Source organism: Sitophilus oryzae, unplaced genomic scaffold, assembly GCF_002938485.1.
Source record: "Sitophilus oryzae breed Bouriz unplaced genomic scaffold, Soryzae_2.0 scaffold_1660_pilon_pilon, whole genome shotgun sequence".
Taxonomy (NCBI): domain Eukaryota; kingdom Metazoa; phylum Arthropoda; class Insecta; order Coleoptera; family Curculionidae; genus Sitophilus; species Sitophilus oryzae.
Genome location: NW_022146348.1, coordinates 557,070 through 583,210, shown reverse-complemented (window position 1 = coordinate 583,210; position 26,141 = coordinate 557,070). Strand labels below are relative to the sequence as shown.

Genomic DNA, 26,141 nt, shown 5'->3' with positions numbered 1-26,141 from the left:
TATTGTTCCTTGCTCCAGTTGTACCTAGAGCTGCTAATCGCTGTACTTTTGTGAGGCTTTTTCTATTAGTCTCTTTAAGTACCGCTTCCCACCATACTAGTGCTCTATAAGTGATGATTGGTCTAACTATAGCAGTGTACATCCAGTGTATAATGTACGGCTGCAGACCCCCATCTCTTTCCAAATAGTTTTTACATGCATAGAATGCATTTATTCCCTTTATCATCCTTTCCTCCGTGTTCCTTTTATAGGAAAGCTTCGAGTCCAGAATGATTCCTAAATATTTTGTCTCCTTAGCAAGTACAAGTGTCTTCCTTTTCAGCTTTGGTAGCGTGAACGTGGGTATCTTGCATTTTCTTGTAAACAGAATGAGTTCGGTTTTGTCTGGGTTGATGCCCAAACCATTCCTTTTTGCCCATTCCGTTAGCTCCTTCAGAGCAGATTCCATGATGTCACTGATCGTCTGCAAGTTTTTGCCATCGATAAATATTACCACGTCGTCTGCATATGCCTTTATCCTAATTCCCTTCATTGTCAGAGAGGTCAGGATCGGGTTCATTACAATCGGCCACAGCAGAGGTGATAATACCCCTCCTTGTGGCGTGCCTCTTGTTGCACACTTTTTGGCTGAGCTGTTTCCCATCTCCGATGTGACAGTCCTGTTTCCCAGCATTTCGAACACTCAGTTGATGGTTAACTGCTCTAGTTTTAGTTCCTCCGTGGCTTTTTTGATCGCATCTGTCTTTACATTATTGAAAGCACCCTCTATGTCGAAGAAAGACACTAATGTGTATTCCTTATCCCTGAGGGATTTTTCAATTGTACCTACTACCAAATGCAGAGCACTTTCGACTGACTTACCTTCAAGGTAAGTTAACTTACCTTTAAGGTAAGTCAGTCGAAAGTGCTCTGCATTTTACCATACATTGGCAACTCGTTACGCAACAGCCTGTTTTCCGCAATTTGTTTGATTTGTGTATGGGCCGCTTTAGAAATACGTAGTGACGCGACGTATATTTATGAACAGTCCACGGTGTTTATCAAAAATACTGATATTTTAATACAAATTTTGTAAAAGTGAATCATATTAATACGTGTAAAACACTATTGGTCACATGTAAAAATCTATTTTATTATTTTTTTTTATTTTACGCGTATAGAAATATTTTTTACGCGTAAATAACTATTTGTTAAACGTAAAAAACTATTTTTATTAATCTTTTATTTAACGCGTATAAAACTATTTTTTACGTATAAAAAACTATTTGTTGCACGTAAAAAACTATTTATTACACGTAAAGAGCTATTTCTTAGGCGTAAAAAATATTTTTTTAATTTATTACTTTTTCAACATTTCAAACTACACTTTTTCAAACATTTCCTTCAAATCCTTCAATTTAATAGCTATTATACAGGGTGTTTCAAAAGAAATGCGAAAAACTTCAGGGGGTGATTCCTTGCTCAAAATAAAGGGTAGTTTGCTTCATAAACGTTGGGTCAAAAGTCAACCATTAAGGAGATATTGCGGTACAAAGATGGCGGAAAAATAATGTTTTTATTTTTTATCTTGAAAACGAAAAGAGATAGACTAATAAAATTTTATGGAAGCATTACTGTTATGAAAACACACTTTCTGGTAATTTTTCACTTTTTAAATGAGTGGAAGGGGTTGAAGTAAACTACCCCTATCATTCTTGTTAACGAAATTTAAAGAAAAATCTTATCAAACACATGCAAAAAAATTAATTTGGATAGTTTAGTTTGTTTAGAAACTTTTTTATCTCTTGTATTTTTTTGATAAAACTCACCGATTTGAAATTAAAAAATAAAATGTGAAGCATTACATGTCAGGACAAAAAACATTTTCTGATAAAGAATCTAGTGGGCTGCTGTAATTTTTTCAGGAAAAAATCTAGTCGGCCGCTGTTACTTTTTAGGATGTTCCTAATATTATTTTATTTGACATTACTCTACTGCAATACGTTATTATCTAGATGATTATTATTATCGTTATTATCGCTAGATTATTAATCTAAAAATGTTTTTTGTCCTGACATGTAATGCTTTACATTTTGTTTTTTAATTTCCAATCGGTGAGTTTTATCAAAAAAACACAAGAGGTAAAAAAGTTTCTAAACAAACTAAACTATCCAAATTAAAGCATTTGCATGTGTTTGATAAGATTTTTCTTTAAATTTCGTTAACAAGAATGATAGGGGTAGTTTATATATAGATAGGGGCGATATCTCCCTAATGGTTGACTTTTGACCCAACGTTTATAAAGCAAACTACCCTTTATTTTGAACAAGGAATCACCCCCTAAAGTTTTTCGCATTTGTTTTGAAACACCCTGTATATAAACAAGGCTATTAGTAAGAAGTTTCACTTCAAATAAGCGAACATAGTGCATACACTATTTTTTTAAATGTCAAAATAGTATACCGGGTGAGTCTCAAAAATGGCTCACAACTTTTGGCGTCTATAACTTTTTTATTTTTTCAGATGAAGAAACGAGATTTGGTCTATTAGTATATGACATAAATTAGGATTAATTGACATATTCAATTGTTTCTGGTCAGTTCCTTTTTCACCGGAAATGACTACAACTTTTTATTTTTAAATGGCACCCTCGGTATTTTTTTACTTTATTGGATAGAAAATGACACAAATATACTAATGAGCCACCCTTGTTCCATTTGAGAAAATTGGAACATGATTAGAAATACTATTTGAGCATCTTTTAACTGACCATGACAAGACACGAACAAACAAACAAACAACGCTTTATTGTACAAAAAGCCAAAACAGCTTCATCGAGAGCTTCACTCACAAAACAACAAAATCACAAAAAAAATACAAACAACAAAAAATACACAATACAAATAACACAATTCAAAAAAATTTAAGTCTTTCAAATCACAAAAAGAATATAGATGGACAATTTTAGAACAGTACGCAGTAAATAGATATAATTTTAGAGTTATAAAATATTAAATACTTGACCTTTGACCAGTGTGTGAGATGATCAAAATTTTAAAATTCAAAATTGTTCATAATTAAACATCAACAAAAAAGTCATTTGCCGCATATAGGGCTCTCTACAGTAAGTATGATTTTAGAGCTTTGCGAAATGCGGGAAAGAATGAAAGCGACCTGATATTCAAAGGCAGATGATTGTACATTTTTTTGGCATTGTACAGTATTGAACCTTTAATTAGTTCTGAGCACGGGGTTGGCAGATAAAGATCGTGCTCTGCATTCCTAAGTGGATAGTTATGAGATGGCCTTTCGGGAATAGCAGATATGTGCTTGCGGATTAAGCAAACGGATTCAAAAATGAATAAAGAAGGAAGAGTCAGTATTTTCAAATTTTTAAAGAAATTCTGGCAGTGAGTTCTACTGTTCAGTCCCAATAAATATCGAACTGCTCTCTTTTGAAGTCTGAAAACACGATCAAATTTTGTTGAGCATGCAAGTACCCCAGAATGGAAGGGCATAACGAAGATGTGACTCAAAAAGGGCATAATAGGCTATTCTAGAGGTTGAGAAGTTAAGTTCCTTAGAAACTGCTCTTAGCGCAAAACAGGCAGCGCTTAGTTTCTTTGATAGAGCTTCGATGTGAAAGTCCCATTTTATCGAGTTGTCTACAACAAGTCCTAAGAATTTCACAGAGTCCACGACGTCAATAGTGGTGTTATTAAGTACAAAAGGTTGTATAGTACTTTTATATGACAAAACTTTAGTTTTTGATAGGTTGAGGCATAGGAGATTAGAATCGCACCAAGACTTAATGGTGTGTAAGTCACTGGATATAGTATCATATAGCGACGCAACATCTGGCCCGCTCCAAGTGAAACTAGTATCGTCCGCAAAGAGGCAGATTTTACCGCTAATGTCTAGATTTGCAATGTCGTTGATAAACACCAGAAACAAAATAGGGTCAAGTACTGAACCCTGAGGGACACCACATTGTATAGGCTTACAAGAAGACATAGACGTATCAATCCTCACAAGCTGCCTCCTGTTGCCACGATATGACCTAAGCCATTCGAACGGCACTCCCCTGAAACCATAGTATTGCAATTTGTTAATTGAGATATTATGATTTACACAATCGAAAGCCTTAGAGAAATCACAGAAAATTGTAGCTGTAGAGTGATGGTTATTCAGGCTAGAGTATACATTATTAAAAAGGTCGAACATAGCATCATTTGTGCAACTGTTACTTAGAAATCCAAATTGATGGGTAGTAAGTATTTTATATTTAAGGAGAAAAGATAGAAACCTTTTTTAACCAATCTTTCAATGATCTTAGATAATGTGGGCATGGAGTGCAATTGGGCGATAGTTTAAAAAAACATTAGACGATCAAATTTATTTTTCTATGGCCCCTTGATTAAAAATTAGTGTTTTTAACACAACCATAGCACTCTAGATTGAAATTTAAAAGACGATTTTCTTTTAAGCGAAAATGTCAGAAATTGACGTATGATATTTCCTCTATTCAGAGTGCTATTTTCTATCGAATAAAGTAAAAATATACCGACGGTGCCATTTAAAAATCAAAAGTGACCAAAAACAATTGAATACGTCAATCAATCCTAATTTCATTTCTGGCATATACTAACATACCAAATCTCGATTTTTTACCTGCAAAAATAAAAAAGTGATAGGGGTGAGCCACTTTTGAGACGCACCGTTATTTGACTGGTATTATTCTGTTACAGGTCAGAACTGATGGTAAAAAAGCTTCGCTATTACGCACGATTTATAGTAGTGTGCCTTCTTCTAAGAAGAATGAAGTTAGTTAGGGAGTTAATAGTTGAGTTAGATAGACATATCGCCGATTATACTAGCACTTACGAACCCGATGATCAGATCGAATGGAGTTTGGTGTTAGACGAGATCAAAGCATTTATCACATCTGAATCGTTGGTGACGGTACTTCATACGGATACGAACCCTATTGTTCTATCCCACAGGTAAATTATACAACAAAGTATATACCGTATGATCGAATAAAAACGGCGTCCATTTGGCTTGGAAATGACGATCGATGACATTTCCCATATAAATTTACATAGCCATCGCTGACGCCGTTTTTATTCGATCATACGGTAGCTACCACATAGCTACCTTATGCCGCACAGTGGGATATTTGACACCGATAGTTGATCGAAATTTTTTTATGTAGACCTTATATAAATTATTGCTATTTTCAATTAAAGAGAGAATAATATGAACAAAATAAAGGATAATTCGTCGATTCTAAAAAAAAAAGAAAGAAAAATCAGTGTTCCAGTGTTTCCACGGTCAATGCCACTAATACCAGTAGTAATATCGCAACTAATACTACTAATGCTACGACTGATCCGCGAGCAATGCCCATACCACTAAAGCCGCTACTAATGCCAAATTGTGCTATACTGCTAGTGGCACTAATGGGATCGCTTTGTACACAACAATGCCATCGCGTTTTACACCTCACATTAGTATATCACTGATTTGCAAATTAGAGGAAACCAAGAATGTTTTTCTCATTTTATCAGCAAAGTCGCAAAAAGTCGCAGTATTTTATTTTACTGTATGAAAGCCCAAATGTTTACTAAGTAAAACGTATATAGACAATATGCTGAATTCTTCGAAACGCGCAACTAAATCTCTAAGTATAATAAAAATGTCACAAATTTAATCAAATTTTCTGAACGCCTAACTTTTAGTTGCAAAAAAAATCGTTAGTATAGCAGAAAAAGCAGACAAAACAACGACAAGACAGAAACATTCATATTTTACGACAAAATTGCGATAAATCCAATACATGTTTGCGACATTTTTGTTTTGTTTCAAAATTCGAAGACTTTTCAATGTCCCGTCTCGAGTCGGTAAAGATCAAAGTGTCTCTGTTTTGTTCGTATATTTTGCGACAAGTTGTCGGCGCAGTGTGGCATTCCGCAACAACTAAACTTTTGACTTTGTTGTACTTTTGTTCTTGCGGTGTAGACAATTTGTCTCAAGTTTGTCTTGTCAGAATTCCCCATTTTTTGTTTCAAGTTTGTCTTGTTTTTGTCTCAAAATCGTGTTTACTTTTTGTCACCTTAGTCTGGACCCGGTATTATGATCATAAAAAATGCGGTCACTTGGTTTGGAAATACTTCCATCTAGCCGTACCGTGCAACTCTCCAACTCCAACCGACAGTTCCCGCCAAAATTAAATCGTGGGTTATTTTCTTGTCTTTTATTATAGCAAAATAAAAACACTAAATCACCAGAATACACCAAAACACTTTTACTTTTACACTGGACGCGCGTTTCGCTAACCATGTTAGCATCTACAGTACAATCTAAGCAACAACAGTACAATCTACAAGTTGAGCGTTTATATACTCGCTCAGTGGGCACCGAGTGGGCGTGGCAAAATCTAGCCAACCGAGTCAGAGCCCACTGAGCGTAACAGTTAGATTTCCGCCGCTAGAGTAGTAGGAACAAAGAACTTGAAGGAATTGGACCGTTGTCTCTGTTCATACTATCTTTACATTTATTAATTCTGATGCTTTCATATGCATCTAATTGCCTGTTATTTGAGACTTGTTTAATTAATTTTAAAGTATTAAGATCTATACAATGTTCTTTATCAACAATATGTTCGGCAACGCAAGATTTATCCGGTCTACCATATCTTAGCTGAGCTAAATGTTCTTTAAATCTAGTTAATATTGATCTTCTAGTTTGCCCAACATATTTCTGATTACAATCTTTACAAGAAATTTCATAAATACCCGACCTTTCCAGTGGAGGTGTTTTATCCTTTGGATTACCTAATAATTGTTGTAATTTATTATTAGCACTATACACAAGTTTATAATTGACATTCTTAAAAATTCCTTTTCTCAACTTGAAAAGTCGAATTTTCAGAAATCATTAACCTATACCTACGTTTTCTAATTAATTTATCAACTAGTGAAGGAGAATATCCATTACACTCAGCTACATTCCTAATGTAATCTCTTTCTATTTCATATCTTTCGTTGGAAAGTGGGAAACTAAGTAATCTATGAACTAAGAAATTTAAACTAGCCATTTTATGTTCAGCACTATGATGTGATTCATTAGGAATATATCTGCGTGTGGTCGTATTTTTCCTATAGATATCAAATTCCAGGCAATTATTAGTATTTCTAATAACCAATACGTCTAGAAATGGTAATCTGTCGTTGTTCTCAATTTCATGCGTAAATTTAATGGAAGGAAAACGATTATTTAACTTAGAAATAAAATTATCTATGGTGTCTGAATGTGTGTCAAAAACAGCAGAAATATCATTCACATACCTAAACCATGCTCTTGGAAAATACTCAAACTGGTTCTTAGCCTCCACTTCAAACCTGCTCATGAATAAATTAGCCAAAAATGGAGACAATGGATTACCCATTGCTGTACCTTCCCGCTGTTCAAAAAAGTTGTTATTAAATTGAAAACAATTTTATTTCATACATAACGATATAAGCTCAATATATTCAATCACAGTTTTGTTGTCGAGACCATTTGCGTTCAGTAATTCCTTCAAGTAGCCTAAAGTATGTGGAACTGGAACACTTGGGAACAACGAAGATACATCAAAGGAGACCAAAATTTCACCTTCATTTCAATCTTGCGTTGCTGAACATATTGTTGATAAAGAACATTGTATAGATCTTAATAATTTAAAATGAATTAAACAAGTTTCAAATTACAGGCAATTAGATGCATATGAAGTAATAGTAGCATAATTTAACCTAAATTTCAAAAACGTACAAATTGTAATAATATATTATAGCAGTTCTATAAAATCGATCGGGTATTTCGCGTGCAATCTATAAACAAAAAAAAACTTAACCAGAGACTAACCGTATAGCTCTAAATAAATAAAAAAAATAAAACAGCTGTAAAAAAATGTAAAAAATCTACCTCTGTTGGAGATCGATCCAACGACCCGTTGCTCACGAAGCGGCAGCCGCAACCAGGGAGTTACACGCTGCTTTCGTAACTAGGCTATATTAAAGCCATAAAGTAACTAAAATAAAAGAGTGTTTGAAAGGTTGTCTAACTTGGCCATAATGTTGCATAGTTCAGTTAGGGCTCCAAAGCGTCGCCACCTGCTACCTGTCACGTGTCATTACAAGAATGACAAGTGACATGACAGCAAATTATTTGTATTTTGCAATTGTTTACAATTTTTTGTTTTGAATTTTGGAATTTTGTTATTATTTTGTGTAGCATAAACTTTGTTTGTTTGTTTTGTGTTTGTGCGTACAGAAATTATGGACGAAGTTTTATTTCCCCGAGGAACCAGAGACCTTATATTTCTCTATGATTTGAACTTTATATTTTGTGCTGTGTTTTGCCATCATCATGTAATATTTTGTTCAGCCGATGATGTGATTTGAACACGATCCAGGAAAGGGTATCATGCAAAGCTAGTTCGATATGTAAAGACATTGCCCATCTCTGAACTCTGTGAACGTAAAACGAACTGACTATAAATTTGCGACTTCATTTAATAGTGTTGAACATTTGCTACCTCAACTGAACTTCAACTGCTGACTGCTGAGTTTATAAATCCAACTTAAAGTTGAAATTAATTTTTGATGATGTCTTATTTAAATCTTTATCTGTTATAATAGCATAGATTGCAAACCCTGCGATCTTATATGCTTTGTTAGTGGCGTTGTTAAATACGTTTTATAATACTATAGGTAAATCGAAGGGTAAACCGCTGGTGTATTTTGGTGGTGTACAAGATGTTGGCATTTTCGTGGCATTATTGGTATTAGTACTAAATTATTTGGCATTACTTTGGCATTAGTGTACAGAAATTCATCAGGAGTTTACCCCTCGAAGTTAATTCAGCATATATGTTTTATATTATCAAATTTAATTTAGCATTTAACTGTAAGCATTTGAAAAGTGTACAATAGTTTATACTTTTCAAATATTCCGTTTTTAAAAATAAACTTTCATTATATTTTTGCAGTTTTTAATTTCGTAATATTTTTAAAAATACATCAAATTTTATATTCACATTTAAACAGCCCGCCTTTTTTGTGGTAGGCAATGCAGATACCTATTTTACCGATAAGGTCTGTCATATTTCGATTAGTTCAGTTAGGGCTCAAGGGTGCGCTACAATCGATCTTCGTTAAACGTGTTGCCTACTTTTGACTATGGAAATGACAACTCTTTTATTTTATATTTCTCTATGATTAAAGCATTAATTTGTTGTGCCGTTCCAATACGCATGCGCCGGAACTGTGGGTTAAGGTTGAAGAGCTGCACGGCACGGCAAGACGCAAAAGTTTAGAAATTGCAATTCTTGACATTTCCCATATATGATGATAATTTTGGCGTGGTCAAAGCCTATACGTCTTTACTTGGTCTGCGCAAAGGTCTGCGCTCTTCGCCGCTCTTCTTTATTTTTTTTATGGCGCTTACTGCTAGTTGGCCTTAGCCCACGGCCACACAGAAAGCGATTTTTGCGTTTTTGCGTGTGGAGCGCTTTTGCGATTTTACCGTTTGAGGCTTTTATTTCGATTTGTCTCCATTAAAAAGACGCAAAAAAGCGTCAGATCTCCAGTTTCTATTATACTGTCGATTAGTAACGAAAAAGCTCTTGGAAAAAAAAATTCCCGGCCCGTTCAACAATCGATCAAGAAAGAGATAGGCGAGATCGGCGCGGTTTGGTTTGGTTTCGTTAGGTTGTGAGCAATAACAAAATAAAAAAGTTATTTTAATCTAATAACACTATATTTTACCAAAACCTAATATCTTGTAGAATTCAAATATGTTTGATAAAAAAATATGAATTTTACCACTACAATAAAAAACGGTTGGATAAAATTTAAAATATTCTTTTTTTAGTTGTATCATTGTTTTTACCTATTCTTATCGGTAGAATATGATGCCGAAGTTTATTGATCACTCTGGATAGACGTTGATGTTCTCATGTTCATTTGAGTCCCAGTGAATGAATTAAAAGTATCAAATTTGGTACAAATGTACCACTGCGGCAACACTGTTTTCTAGAATATAATCGGCACGGACATGATCCCCGTTGTCCACTCGGTGTAGCATATACTGAAGGTCCTTTAAGGCTGATTCATGGTACACCGGGCCGTACCCGAGCCGGGCACGTTCCGTAAAGTAGACACCGAGCCACGTCCGGGCCTTCAATATATGCTACACCGAGTGGACAACGGGGATCATGTCCGTGCCGATTATATTCTAGAAAACAGTGTTGCCGCAGTGGTACATTTGTACCAAATTTGATACTTTTAATTCTATTTGGTACAGTGGTACTACATTTTCAAATCCAGGATGATTTGGTACAATAATTATTTCCCACGCGCACCGAAAATGAATAGATATTTAATAATTATTGTCGTTGATATTGCATTAAACGCGCTTACCGATACCATTCGGAGACAATCCGCATTAATTGACGACGTAGTATAAACGTTGTAATGTCTATGGCGTTGCCTATATTAAATAACCCGAAGAAAAAACTTGAAAATTTACTGTTTCTAACATGCTTCTATATTTGCGTTTTTTTTTTAATAAAATTTAAGTTTTCCAAGTATTGTGTGTAGTATTAGAATTACTTAGATTTCTTCAACCTATACATACTTATAATTGGGTTTTCTGAATTTCTATTTCATGTTTTTCGTCTCGATTTGTGTCTTTCTCCAGGAAGTTTTTTATGTAGAAATTTATGAAGAAATTCACAACGACCAAACCGGTTAAAGTCATTTGCAGATGTATTTTGTTGTGCTTTAAAAAATTGTACCAAAGTGGTACATTTTTAGTTTATAATGTGGTACGCGCTAAAAGTTGGGTGAGGCAACACTGCTAGAAAACAGTCGCTATAGGCCCGTAGACGAACGAAGTATTTAGCCGCGGCGGCTCATTTATGTTTGCCGCAACGGGGCCGGACCGTAGCGGATCCGAGGAAAAATGCACACCGACATTTCTTGGACGGGGCACGGACGGGTTCCGGCGAGGCTCGGACCGTGCTCGGCTTAGCATGAATGTATAAGTATAAATAACATTTGACAATGTTTGGCCGTGCCTTCACCGTCGCACGGCCCCGGCCAGTCACGGTGTACCGTGAATCGTCCTTAAGTGAGAGTGAGACTGCTTCTTTGAAAATGACACGTGGGAACCCGCTTTTCGGCGATCAGTTTCAGCTACAGTTTAACGATTTGACAACAAATGATTTGAAAAATTGAAAGACGATTAAGAACTATTTTCTTTTAGGTTGAGCCCGCTTACCACTCCACCTGTAGAGAAGTCACAATATATGAATTTAACACTACAAGAAATACTAATCGTTGGTTGTGCTACGGATCAAGTCAAATTTTCCGAATTGACGATGGATATGTTTCGAATGATCCAAACGTTGGAGCGAGAACCTCAAGAAGAGTTCAATCACATTTACGACGCGTCCCCGGCACCTGGACGTGTCCCTTACAGTGTACCTGGTCAAAAAGGGTAATGAATTATTCTACACAGTGTGTTTCTTAAATATAAGCCAGTAATTTAAGCGATTGTTGATAGAGTTACCCAGCATACTATATTATACAGGGTTGTTCACCACATACGACACGGAGTATTGTAGCTAAACGATTAGATTTTTACAAATTGTAAGTTTTGGGTTTGTTGAAGGACTATTAGAGCTACAATTTAAAAATATTTTTACAAGATACAGAGTGTCCCAAATAAATAAAAAATATCAAAGTTGTATTTTTTTAAATGGAACACCCTGTATATTATTGCATTTTTAGTTTCTACGATTAAAATAAAGGTAAATTTGATTACGATTTATTATACTTAAACCTTACCGTTTTTGAAATATTTTCAATTATGTGAAATTGCAGTAAAAATTTTAAGGCTTCATTTCTCCAAGGGTATCAAAGTTTTTAATACTAAATATTTACTGTAGTTTATTTACTGATCAGTTATTGTGTTGCAATAATAAAAATAATACTACCTTATACAGAGTGTCTAAAAATTTATTTTAAATAATTATTAGCTTCAAACGGCAATAACTTGTTTAATTTAAATGGAACACCCTGTATATTTTACGAGAATCAGATGCACAATTTAATTGTCTATCAAATTATATTATACCATTTTTACCTATCTCTTTTAAGTTTCCGTAGAAAATGCATTTTCTTGTAATTTAGAACTTATTTATCAATATACCCATGGAATATTGACATTTTAGATTATTTTTAAAGATGTACCAAATTTTAAAGAGTACAGATACTAATATTGTCGATATAATTCGTTTATTTCATTAAAAAATAAAAAAAACTGTTTAAATATTTGTTAAAGAGGACCAATTAATATGATTCCAGTATTCAAACTACATTAACTGACTGTTTGCGTTGATTAATAATAATTGGTCCAAATACTAAAAAACTGAATTTTGTATGGGCATTAGACAGTGTGATAAAAAGTAACACCTTAAAAATGATATTTCATTTTTTAATAAATGCTTATTTATAACAACAGAGACTTTAATTTTGATAACTTATTATTATATTGATTTCTGACTCGAATTCACATTTATTTATAATAATTTATTAACGAACACAATTAAGTATGTAATTAATCAGTATATGGGCGGAAATAATGGTGTTTTATTTAATTAATGGTATACTCTTTTATAAAGATTTAAATAGTTTTCCTTTTGCATACAAATGGGCTAGTAATATTAACGTTTTGCTAAAAACGATAATATTACTAGTCTGTACATTTTGTACATTTGTTGCTTTAAAAACAATCTAAAATGTCAATATTCCATGGATATATTGATAAATGAGGTCTAAATTATAAGAAAATGCATATTCTACGAAAACTTGAAGGGATAGGTAAAAAATGGTATAATACAATTTGATAGACAATTTAATTGTGCATCTGATTCTCCTAAAATATACAGGGCATTCCATTTAAATTAAAGAAGTTACTGCCGTTTGAAGCTAATAATTATTTAAAAATAAATTTTTTAGACACTCTGTATAAGGTAGTATTATTTTTATTATTGCAACACAATAACTGATCAATAAATAAACTTAATTAAATATTTAGTATTAAAAACATTGATACCCTTAGAGAAATGAAGCTTTAAAATTTTTACTGCAATTTCACAAAATTGAAAATATTTCAAAAACGGTAAGGTTTAAGTATAATAAACCTTAATCAAATTTACCTTTATTTTAATCGTAGAAACTAAAAATGTAATAATATACAGGGTGTTCCATTTAAAAAAATACAACTTTGATATTTTTTATCTATTTGGGACACTCTGTATCTTGTAAAAATATTTTTAAATTGTAGCTCTAATAGTCCTTCAACGAACCCCAAACTTGGCTAATTTCGGCCGCGAATACCGAAATCGAGCGAGCCTTTCAAGAACACAAGGTTTTTTGTTTGCACGAATTACCTGGTATAAAATATATTTTATACTCCAGGAACCTCTATTCAGAATGTCATTTTCTATCGAATAAAGTAAAAAAAAAATACCGAGCATTCAGAGTGCCATTTAAAAATCAAAAATTATAGTCATTTCCGGTAAAACAGGAAGTGACCAAAAACAACTGAATACGTCAATCAATCCTAATTTAAGCCATATACTAACATACCAAATCTCGTTTTTTATCTGAAAAAATAAAAAAGTTATAGGGGTGAACCACTTTTGAGACGCACCCGGTATAGATTAAACCCAAAGCAACCCTTTTTTGCCACACCCTAAATAAAAACCTATCTACGCCGGTGATTTTTACCATAATTGATTTGGCTAATACGCACGGATATTTTTGTTTAAGATATTTGGAAAATGGTGATAGACCGGCACGAAGAGAGAATCCCCATAAATATCTTCTGTACAAACCCACACTCAGTCAAGTTCTTGTTTTCTTGGCCAGCGGCTTTAAAGAACTACCAGTGAATGGAGCTTTACTGTTGTATTTGTCTGCAGATGGGTGTTTTTCAACGTCGAAGCATCCGGAAGACAGTAAGTGATAAAAGCTGAATATGGAACTCCTCATAGTAGAGATGAGCAAAACTGCGATTGCGATTTTTAAATCGCTGCGACTGTAACCTGCGATTGCGATTTTAATATTTAAATATTGTACTAGGTATGTAATTGTCTGTTTATATACCTATATATTAACAGTTAAAGAAAGTTAAAAATCAGTTATTTAGTTTTTAAGTTTTTTTTAACAGCTACAACCAAAGAATAGGTACATTAAAGAAATGCTAACTTCATGTTAAAAATGGAAACAGACGCCACCTGGTGTCGCCTGGCAGTACTAGCTAAATTGAGGGGAATTGGAGGGGCGGGGCTCAAAAGAGGGGAAATTTTTAAAAAAATAAGAGTATCACTGACTTACTGTTTAAAGTTAATAAACATATTTTTTATTACTTTAATACAATTTAATGTATTAAAAAATATGTCTATTAACTTTACACAGCAAATCAATGATATTATTAAAGACTTATTATTTTCTCAGAGAAAATTCATAGTAAATAAATTACACATTAGTAAACAATATCATTTATTTTTTTAGAGCTGCGATTTATATTACAATAATATTGAAATATATATATTTTTTTTAACAATGAAAAAAGAATATCCGGAACCTGAAAAGAAAGACGATCAATTAATGACTTAAATTAGTTCAAAATACATTTTGCAAATAACTAGTGAATTGGAAAGATAAACATACTATTAAAAAGACATTTAGTAGTATGTTATCATCTATTTACTGATAATACATTACATAAGTATATAATAGGTAAATAACATGCATAAGGCACTATGATACAACTACCTGTATCATGATAACACACTAATATGACAAAAAATATATGCTAATTTAAATTCCTTTAATGATCTAATGAAACACTCTAGCCTCAATGCATGTGCAATTCCAAAGGCAAAAAAAACTGTTATACCAAATAAATATAAGCTGAATAAAACATAAACCAAGCCAACGTGCATAAACAACCAAAAAATGCATCAAAAAATACTTTTATCCGATCATACCCTTGGATATATTATGTATTTTATATATCGCACATCCCGTTCAAAAGTTTACTAACTCAAAATAGAGAATATAGAGAACATTGTCAGGAGAAGTAAAAAAAAATTAAGTTAAGGCAATATGCTCCTTTTTGCATATTAACGGCCAAATAATATAATGTTGATGTAATAAAATTTTACTGGCATCCTTGAGGTATAAATCAGATTAAAAGGACATTGTTTTTTTAATAATTGTGTGTTTTGTAAACATTTTTTGAAGACAATACAGTTTTGAACGGGCTGTGCGATATAAACAAGGATCTTACTATTATTTGAGGTTAGAAAGTATTTAAATAATATAAAACATAATCAAAATCATTTTTCATCATAAATTATAGAGGTACTTGCGTGTTTTGATATTATTATCAGGAAATAATACGTTTAGTTAAACAGGTACGCTGCCAGGCAAGTTTTATCGGCGGGTCTTTGCAAGAGTTGAAATCTAAAAATACAAAAATACGTTTACATCTTAGTTGTATTTACGAATAAAGTATTTGTGTGTAATTTCTGACTTACCAGTTAACTGAATAATCGCATTAAATACATCCAAATGGTAATTTAATATTGCAAAAAAGCAAAATTGTTTTAAATCACTTGCCAGGACAGCCCGGCCAGCTTCTTTGTTGACAAAATGGCCGCGGTATCATGATTTAAGCAATGTGAGTGACAAAGAAAGCCAATGCCTGGCAGATGTTGCTTTCTTTATCGTTGGTCCTGGCACGTTTAAATTTGACTGTTGCCTGTTTTCCCATACAAGTGACACCCCCGTGGCTGCAACACACAAACAGTATACAGGGTGTTCCGAACTGTATTCCAGAAACTTCGGCAGCATATTCTGTAGATAAAAATAGATAAAAAAGTTCGTATAAATGTATGTCCGAAAATGTTTAGTTTCGGAGCTACTGGGTGTAGAAGTTTCATTTTTATTTCGATTTTTTCCAAATAATTTCTGAACTAATGTCAATATTTGGATGAAAATTGGTGTCTGGGAGTTTTTTGACATGTACAGTTTTATAGCACAAAACATCCCCCTTTAGAACTTCGTCTATCATGTTAAGAAATGAAAGTAAATATTCTATATTAAAGCGCCTCTCGTGTTTGTTCGCAAACTAAAAATTTCAATTAATGCCTGTATATATTTTTAATATATTTTTTTAATTGTAAAGTAATATATTACATTTAAATGGAACATAGTACATAACAATTATGTCAATTACCGGATTACAAGCTTGTTTTCTAACATTTTTTAAATAAAACGAATTATAAAATTTCAATATATGTATATTTGTAGTAGGTATGAAAAAAGTAAAATATAAAATGGACAAACGCTTACTTACATTGCAATAAAGCTTCCATTTATAGTTTTGCAATCCAAACGCAATATTTCTATTTCGCAAATAAAAATATCCGACAACACTAAAATCACTGAAACTTCCGCGGCTGACAACGAAAACTGAAAAATATAACGGCACTTTTTGTTTTGGACCTGCATATCAACATTACGCTGTACTATTAAGTTTTTGTTTTTGAAATAATATAAAATATCTAATTATAACTTGTAAATTTTAATATTTTAACATGATTTTAACTATTTCTGACAATAACTAACTTTTTGTTATCAAGATGACATTTTAGACGGCAACTGACATATATGTCATAATATTTGAATTTTAAATATGTATATAATATAATTTAAATTAATATAATGCAACATTGTACTAAGAAAATATTTATACATTCACAAAATACAACAAAGTCTAATATAATATAGTTTGGAAACAATGAATATTGAATTAAAATTAAAAAAAGCTAAGTGCGACCCCTTGTGTCAAAATTAGATGCTTAAATTTTCGCAATTTTTACACCATTTGATGACCAGTGGCGCCTCTAGTGTTTGTTCGGGCGGTTGGTCTTTTACTCCCGCTTATGGCCTGTGCTTATGGCCATTAAAGAAAAAGTTCTAAAGGGGGATGTTTTGTGTTTTATTGGTTTATTTCAAAAATGACAGATCGTATTTCAATTTTATTGGTTTGGCGCTTGTTTGGCGGAACGATGAAAGACAACGACAACTCGCCTTTATAGATTTTTGACGCTTGTTAAAGTCTTGCTAAATTATAGGTTATAATTTAGTGTCAACTTTTGTCAAATACCCTGCGTTTGGGAAGATAATGCATTTTGATTCGTGTTATTACGTATGTTTTGTGTCTTTTGAAGTCAAGTGGAGGAAAAATCGAGTGAAAATTGACTGTAGACCCAGAGCACAGTTTATGGTTAATACTCGCTGCCCAGGCAGAAAGTCTGGTATACCGAAAGTCTTATACACCAATAAGTTACCATCAATAAAGTTCGTATACCATCTCGTCGTAGATAAGTGCATCTCGTATATGGTAGAAGGGCCATACTATACACATACTAAAAACTGGAGTAGCTGTAAAATATCGACATCACACGATAGGTAAATAATAGATTTTAGTACTGCAGAAAAATAATATCAAAAGGCACTAGTTTAAAAAAATTACGATTAAAGTTAATTAATCAACCTTTAAGGTATAAAATTTGGTAAGTGTTATTATTAATGAAATACCGTATGATCGAGAAAAAACGGCGTCCAGTTGGCTGGGAAATGACGATCGATGACATTTCCCATATAAATTTACATTTAAAATGACAGCGATCTTCATTTCCCAGCCAACTGGACGCCATTTTTTTTCGATCATACGGTAGTTTGTTTTATTTATTCCTGTCGAATATTACAAACATATTACAAATTTGTATTTGTACATAAGTTATATTGATTATATAATCATAAATGCGGGAAGTTTTATGAAGCTTGAAAGTAAAAAATAGTTCTTTGTTATATTTTTTTGGTATGTGGTGTCTTGTTCTTATTTGTTTTGTATTAACACACACCGTTTTTTGTTAAATAAAATAACTCGAAGTAATCACTTGTCAGTCAAATTTTAAATATATTAATTTCCTGCTATGCGTTCTAGTTGTACCAACTTATTTCTTTGTAAAATAAAATAAACTACTTTCAAATTAAAATGACAGACACATCTATCATTGGTAAGGATCTTGTCGTTGAACAGACTTATATAAAATGCTTCAATGAACCACAAAATTACATGCAGAACAAAATCGCAACTCCTAAATATTCAAACTCGGAGATAGAATTTAAGGTTATCACGGTCCTAGTTTACAAAATCACAATCGCAACAAAATCGCAACTCGCAACTATAGTAATATTGGTTGCCTAAATTGAAACTCGCAAATAGAAGAAATCGCAGTCGCAGTTTCCTATGAGAGCCAATCGCAGGTTGCGATCGCGATTTTCAAATCGCTGGGATTGAATCGAAATTTGCGATTTGTTGCTCGTCTCTACCCTAACCTAACCTAACCTAACCTCATAGAAATAAGTAAATATTGAGACGCCTTGATATACAGGATCCCGCAAAAGTGTGTCGGGTTATAACTCAAATAATAAAAAACTTTTTAAACGGCTAAAAAACGGCATTTCGTTTACGTGCAGACCTAATAGACCGAGAGCTGGCTACATAAAAAACCTTATCATCGTTACATGGCTAATTTTTCTTGTTAAGTCTCCTTATGTGTAGCCATTATGAAATAGTCATGTCTGCCAGCGCGATCCCGGGGCTTAAAGCGGGGGCGGCCAATCGAAAGGGTGAAATTTTGGCACTAAAAATATTATATGGTACACGAGTTATAATTGCCAAAGAGCTTTTATTTATTATTAAGAAACGTGGAAAATTGTTGGCGGACATTTTTCTCGTGGCTAAAATGCCGGCAGGCAACGCGAAAGAGGCATGAAATTTTAACAAAAAAAAATCGCATACACGCATGCCGATTGGTGTAATGTCATATTTATTGACTTAAAAAGCCGTATGCAAAAGGGCAGATGAAAAAATCGTGGCTCAATCAGCTGTAGACAGTTATCAAAAGCGCGATATTACTCTACAGGGTGAGTCTTGGATAAGTGCAAATATGTTCAGGGCTGGTATCTCGACAAAAGAAATATATTTTCTCTTTGCCGTTTTTTTAAATGAGTCCAAAATAACTGTTCAAGTTTGAAAATTTAAAAAGACATTTTTACAAAGATTTAAGCCCCGTTCTCAGAACTGCGACTGTCGCCAGCGATACGACAAAAGAGCCAATCAGATTTGTACAAAATTCAAACAGCTGTCAATTTTAAATTTAGTACACCTCCCATTGGTTGTTTGAAATGTCAAACTGTGTCAAAAAAATTTATTTAATATTAATAGACATCCAAGAGATTTGAAACCTCTTTTAGCGATTTATAACATTCTCAAATGAATTACAGGTGCCCTTATTTTCTATGAAAATCACACAGCTTTTTTCATAGTCGCTGCAGTTGCTATAGCTATAAAAAACTAATTTTTTAAGGTGTGAAAATTGCGACACACGCTAAATGGACTTGATTTTTCGTATGTCTCGAAGTCTGTGGCCTCGATAACATATTGGTGCAGATTATATATATATTTTCACCCAAACAAATAATAACCCAAACTATACGTTGATGCGGATTGTCTATGAACTCTTTCTGAAGGTCACAGAAACCTGAACGCGTAATTCGGTGTTCTTTCGCATCTGTTATACCTAGGTAATTTGTACTTTAGGTTTGCACTTAAACAAAATTCCCAAGTTTTTTTATTCTAGGAGCTACAGATGCTCAAGGCACTATTACCGGACCCTGTACATACAGTGGTTTGTAGTCAATTGTATCTCCGCTATATTAAAATGAAATCAACAACCATTAACGGTAACATTATATTTTCAGTGGGATACGACCTGGGCGGTGTTTCGACGACCGGTAGAAGAGACGGAGAACACAAGAAGACAAAAGAAGTACACTGCCTTTACCCTGGTGACCTATACCCGTTCACGAGACGTCCTTTATTCGTGATAGTGGATTCTGACAATAGTTTTGTTTTTCAACACATTCCTAGATATTTCGGACAACCGTTAGTTACATTAATGTCACCGCAAGACACACCTCCTGCTTTTCAAGGTAAAGATACACAAATGGACTGAAAGTGACTCCGTTCAAGAGAATGGAGTCACTTTCAATTAAATTTTTACAACTTTCAAGCATATTCTGCAGATAAAAATAAGGTAATTATTGGGAAAACTGGAAAACGTCCGATTTTCACCAAAATTGGTATACACACTATTTTGACGGCGTAACGACCTTGAATCGATTTCCAGTAATTCTATTGGCTGAAATTTTTGACAGATGAATTTGACAGATAAAATTTCTGACAGATGAATATTTCAGCCAATAGAATTACTGGAAATCCATTCAAGGTTATTACGCCATTACGCCGATACGCCGTTTTTAGGTTGTGATATCATAGCCAAATCGTATTTGCTTAAAGCTATCAAACCTTAAATCCAAACAACTAAAATCCCCACAACTGCTATCCAAGATTCGGTGATTAAAATAAATAAATGATTTTGTTTTATTTATACTTTCCTATTAATTTTGAAAAATAGCAGTCTTATCTCCTCTTTTGTAGCAGTAAAATTCCAATGAAATTTTATCCCTAAAAATATCCCCAAAAAATTTTACTCCCTAAAAAAATCCCCATATAGATTTTTTCTCCCCAAATTTAGGGATAAAATCCCGGAGTTGGTAACACTGTTCTAGACTGAATCTAGAAGTTTGAAAATTTCCAACGTTGCCATATCTTCTATTTTTTCGGGCGATTAGGGATTTTAAATAAATTACCTATTATGAGATCGACAATAGTTAAATATACCGTATGATCGAAAAAAAAACGGCGTCCAGTTGGCTTGGAAATGACGATCGATGACAGTTCCCATATAATTTTACATTTAAAATGACAGCGATCTTTATTTCATAGCCATCGCTGACGCCGTTTTTATTCGATCATACGGTACCTACTGTTCAATTTGCGAAGTTTGAGTCTTTCGTCACATATTGTCATTCTCTCTCTTATCCATGTTTATCACATGAAATGGAAATTTTGTGTCAAAAACGTAAGTCCATTATTTGGTCCATTATATTTCTTACATCGTACGATTATTTTTTTTCGTTTTGCATACGGATCACCTTCATTACTTATAAAGAATCGTACTTCCTTGTCTAATGTGCATGAATAGAAAAAGGCAAACATCATATTTATTGTATTACCCGCCGAAATCGAACAAAAGAATATCGCCGACTGTCAATGTTGTCGTTAAATTTTAACGACTCCGATAGTTTCCCCTAAATTTTTGTGGGATTTTCTGTGTTTATTTAGTTATTTGTGATTTAATTTGTGTTTAAAATGCCGTCCCGTTTTAGTGAAAAAGAACAACGGCTCATATTAAAAGTTATCGTGTATTTGAAACTCGAAAAAGATGCTGGAAAAGACCCTTTTACATGTGTCGGCTGTTTACGATGTAATTGGACAACTACCGAGTTAATATTTTGTAACTAAATCGAAAATACGTGTTTTATAGAGAGCATCGGAGGCTTTAGGAATTTCATGCTCGACTGTGCAAAGAATAAGCTCCAGAGGAATCGTGAAAGAAAGAACAAAAAGCAGCAAAACAAGTCACAATATTCATTTGTCCCCTGGAATTCCTGCTTATAAGATCCATGAACATATTAATAGAGAACGTATTTATTCATCGTATACACTGCGGGTAGGCTACAATAAATTTGTCATTGTTTAATATTTTGTTATTAAATTTGTTATTGTTAGTTTACAACCAGAGATATAAACAACTCATGGACAAAGTCAAGAAATACGTGAAAACCCATATGGCGCCGAAAATAATGACGAAAGTTTCAAACTTCGCAAATTGAACATTACCTATATCCACAAAGTTACGCGGAAGTCTTTTCATTGCATTGGTTTCAACTTCTATGCGGAGGGGGATAATCTTTTTTAGAAATTATATAGACTATTTATAACCACGAAGTTGCACGAAAGAGTTTTGATTGCATTGGTGTTAACTTCTTTGCGGAGGGGGTTAATCTTTTTTTGATATAACAACAAAAGATTAACACCCTCCGCATGGAAGTTGTAACTAATGCAATCAAAACTCTTTCGTGCAACTTCGTGGTTATAAATAGTCAGATCTCGTTGGTAAAATAGCAATTATGGGGGAAGGAGCCGTTCTTCTGGCGACCGCCTTTCGTAATCCCAGAATGGGCGAAAAAAACACGCTAAATTTAGGTTTAGCATTGGCAACGTTGCTTTAAATGCCAGAAACAGAAACACATAACCCAACATTATAAGATTGTTTACAAATTTATTTTAGGAAATTTTCCTCTATTATGCATAGAATTGGTTAAAAAAGTAACAGAAAATAGCAATAACATCATTGTTTATTGAATACTTTACAAAATATGTGCTAGAAAACCTTAAAAATATGAGAAATTAAGAAAAATTCGATGTTGAAATAATTTTCCGTTTTTCTGAAAAACGGTAAGAGACCGCCAAGAAAAAAGTTCAGATTCGTAATCTACGACCTCAACATAAGGTGCATACCAATTTTGGTGAAAATCTGACGATTTCCAGTTTTCCCAATAACTCCATTCAGTTTGCAAATTCATATTATTTTTTGAACCTCTTAATAATTTTAGATCAACAGCACAATGGATCTCTTTTCACGCTGTTTTTGCATTCACCTTTGACCGCCTTTTGCTACTGTTGCAACATCCCAAGTATAGTAATTCACCATTGGGAGCGTTGCCAGTCATTTGTTGACCGTTTTGTCACCGAAGCATCAAGATTATTTACACGTTCGCGTGTTGGTAAGCACATATTCTTATTATCTTTTTGTGTCTCTTTGATTATGTCTTTACGTCCAGCCTTTAATCAAATTATTAAAATCAATCTGCGAATCGCCACGATCTTGATTGGTTATAAAGGCATTCGTGCTATTGATGTTGCTCAATAAGACAGAAAATTCTATAAAGAAAAACTGTAGGTAAAAGTTAAACATTACATTTAAATGGCATGGATAAAAATATTTTATTCACAATCATACCATAATGGGAGTTTTAGCCACTTATACAAAGCAATTAATTATACAATAAATTAATCGCATTCAAGTAAATCATTAAAATCTAACAAGGTGCACAAGATTGTTAAGAGTTTGCGAAACAAAGATTGTTTCTACCTAAAAGCAGATAAGGGAAATATGGTTGTTATATTAGATAAAAAAGACTATTACGATATGTTTGACAACTTAATCGATAATGGTCCGTACACTAAGTTAAAAAAGAATCATTTGTCAAAGATGGTAGCAGATGTTAAAAAAAGCTCTAAAACAATGTAACGACCTTATTGATCTTCATTTAAAAAGAAAACTGCAAAAACCAAAATTGTATGCACTGCCTAAAATTCATAAGCCGGATAAATCTATACACCCAATTGTTTCGACTGTAGGTTCTCCGACTTATAATTTGGCAAAATGGTTATCAAGGGAGTTCGAAAATTTACCTAATCATGTACTCTTTCTCAGTTAAAAACAATATAGAGTTGATTAACAAAATTAAAAATGTAACATTACATGATGGTGAAATTGTGGACTCCTTTGATGTATCGTTGTTGTTCCCAAACGTTCCAATGGGCTACTTTGGGCTACTTGAAGGAATTACTGAACGCAAATGGTCTCGACAACAAAACTGTGATTGAATATATTGAGCTTACATCGCTATGTGTGATACAAAATTGTTTTCAATTGAATAATATTCTTTTTAACAACGGCAAGGTACGGCAATGGGTAATCCATTGTCTCCATTTTTGGCAAATTTATGCATGAGCAGGTTTGAAGTTGAGGCTAAAAATCAGTTTGAGTATTTTCCAAGAATATGGTTTAGGTATGTGGACGATATTTTTGCTGTTGTTGACACACATTCTGACACTATAGATAATTTTATTTCTAAATTAATAATCCTTTCCTTTCCATTAAATTTACCTATGAAATTGAGAACAACGGTAGATTACCATTTGTAGATGTATTAGTTATTATAAATACTACTAATTACCTGGAATTTGATATCTATAGAAAAAATACCACTACATGCAGATAACAAACAAACAAACAAACAACGCTTTATTGTACAAAAAGCCAAAACAGCTTCATCGACAAAGCACTCACAAACAACAAAATCACAAAAAAAAATACTAACAACAAAAAATACACAATACAAATAATACAATTCAAAAAAATTTAAGTCTTTAAAATTACAATAAGAATATACATGGACAATTTTAGAACAGCACGCAGTAAATAGATATAATTTTAGAGTTATAAAATATTAAATACTTGACCTTTGACCAGTGTGTGAGATGATCAAAATTTTAAAATTCAAAATTGTTCATAATTAAACATCAACAAAAAAGTCGTTTACCGCATATAGGGCTCTCTCCAGTAAGTATGATTTTAGAGCTTTGCGAAATGCGGGAAAGAATGAAAGCGACTTGATATTCAAAGGCAGATGATTGTACATTTTTTTGGCGTTGTACAGTATTGAACCTTTAACTAGTTCTGAGCTCGGGGTTGGCGGATAAAGATCATGCTCTGCATTCCTAAGTGGATTGTTATGAGATGGCCTTTCGGGAATAGCAGATAAGTGCTTGCGGATTAAGCAAACGGATTCAAAAATGAATACAGCAGGAAGAGTCAGTATTTTCAAATTTTTAAAGAAATTCTGGCAGTGAGTTCTACTGTTCAGTCCCAATAAATATCGAACTGCTCTCTTTTGAAGTCTGAAAACGCGATCAAATTTTGTTGCGCAGCAAGTACCCCAGAATGGAAGGGCATAACGAAGATGTGACTCAAAAAGGGCATAATAGGCTATTCTAGAGGTTGAGAAGTTAAGTTCCTTAGAAACTGATCTTAGCGCAAAACAGTCAGCGCTTAGTTTCTTTGATAGAGCTTCGATGTGAAAGTCCCATTTTAACGAGTTTTCTACAACAAGTCCTAAGAATCTCACAGAGTCCACGACGTCAATAGTGGTGTTATTAAGTACAAAAGGTTGTATAGTACTTTTATATGACAAAACTTTAGTTTTTGATAGGTTGAGGCATAGGAGATTAGAATCGCACCAAGACTTAATGGTGCGTAAGTCACTGGATATAGTATCATATAGCGCCGCAACATCTGGGCCGCTCCAAGTGAAACTAATATCGTCCGCAAAGAGGCAGATTTTACCGCTAATGTCTAGATTTGCAATGTCGTTGATAAACACCAGAAACAAAATAGGGCCAAGTACTGAACCGTGAGGGACACCACATTCTATAGGCTTACAAGAAGACATAGACGTATCAATCCTCACAAGCTGCCTTCTGTTGCCAAGATATGACTTAAGCCATTCGAGCGGCACTCCCCTGAAACCATAGTATTGCAATTTGTTAATTAAGATATTATGATTACACAATCGAAAGCCTTAGAGAAATCACAGAAAATTGTAGCTGTAGAGTGATGGTTATTCAGGCTAGAGTATACATTATTAAAAAGGTCGAACATAGCATCATTTGTGCAACTGTTACTTAGAAATCCAAATTGATGGGTAGTAAGTATTTTATATTTAAGGAGAAAAGATAGAAACCTTTTTTTAACCAATCTTTCAATGATCTTAGATAATGTGGGCAGGAGTGCAATTGGGCGATAGTTCGAAGCTTCATCTTTATCACCTCCTTTATACAGAGGAATAATTATTGCTGTCTTAAGACAGTTTGGAAAAACTCCTTTTTGGAATGACTCGTTAATTAAAGTAGTAAGATGGTTTAATGTGCATTCAGGAAGTTCAGAGAACATTTTGAGAGTAAGCCCATCAGTCCCAGATGAGGATTTGTTTTTAATACTATTAATTGTACTACGGAGCTCATCTAATACTACGGGCGTGAGGAAGAAACTGTGTAAATTCTCATTTGCTTTAGGGAGATATGAAAGTGAATCATGGGAAGGAGTTATGGTGTTCACTAAATTTTTAGCCACATTAACAAAGTAAGTGTTT

General features: G+C 33.5%; 1 protein-coding gene across 1 annotated transcript in view; it reads left to right on the top strand.

Annotated features, from left to right (window-relative positions):
* The window catches only part of LOC115880913 (protein SCAI), a 51,441-nt gene that overhangs the window by 9,716 nt on the left and 15,584 nt on the right, over positions 1-26,141 (top strand). The window contains exons 4-8 of the mRNA XM_030898241.1: positions 4,728-4,982; positions 11,290-11,523; positions 13,863-14,050; positions 19,938-20,168; positions 22,758-22,928. Coding sequence (XP_030754101.1) covers positions 4,728-4,982; positions 11,290-11,523; positions 13,863-14,050; positions 19,938-20,168; positions 22,758-22,928 — 1,079 coding nt within the window. The remainder of the gene's footprint in view (positions 1-4,727; positions 4,983-11,289; positions 11,524-13,862; positions 14,051-19,937; positions 20,169-22,757; positions 22,929-26,141) is intronic.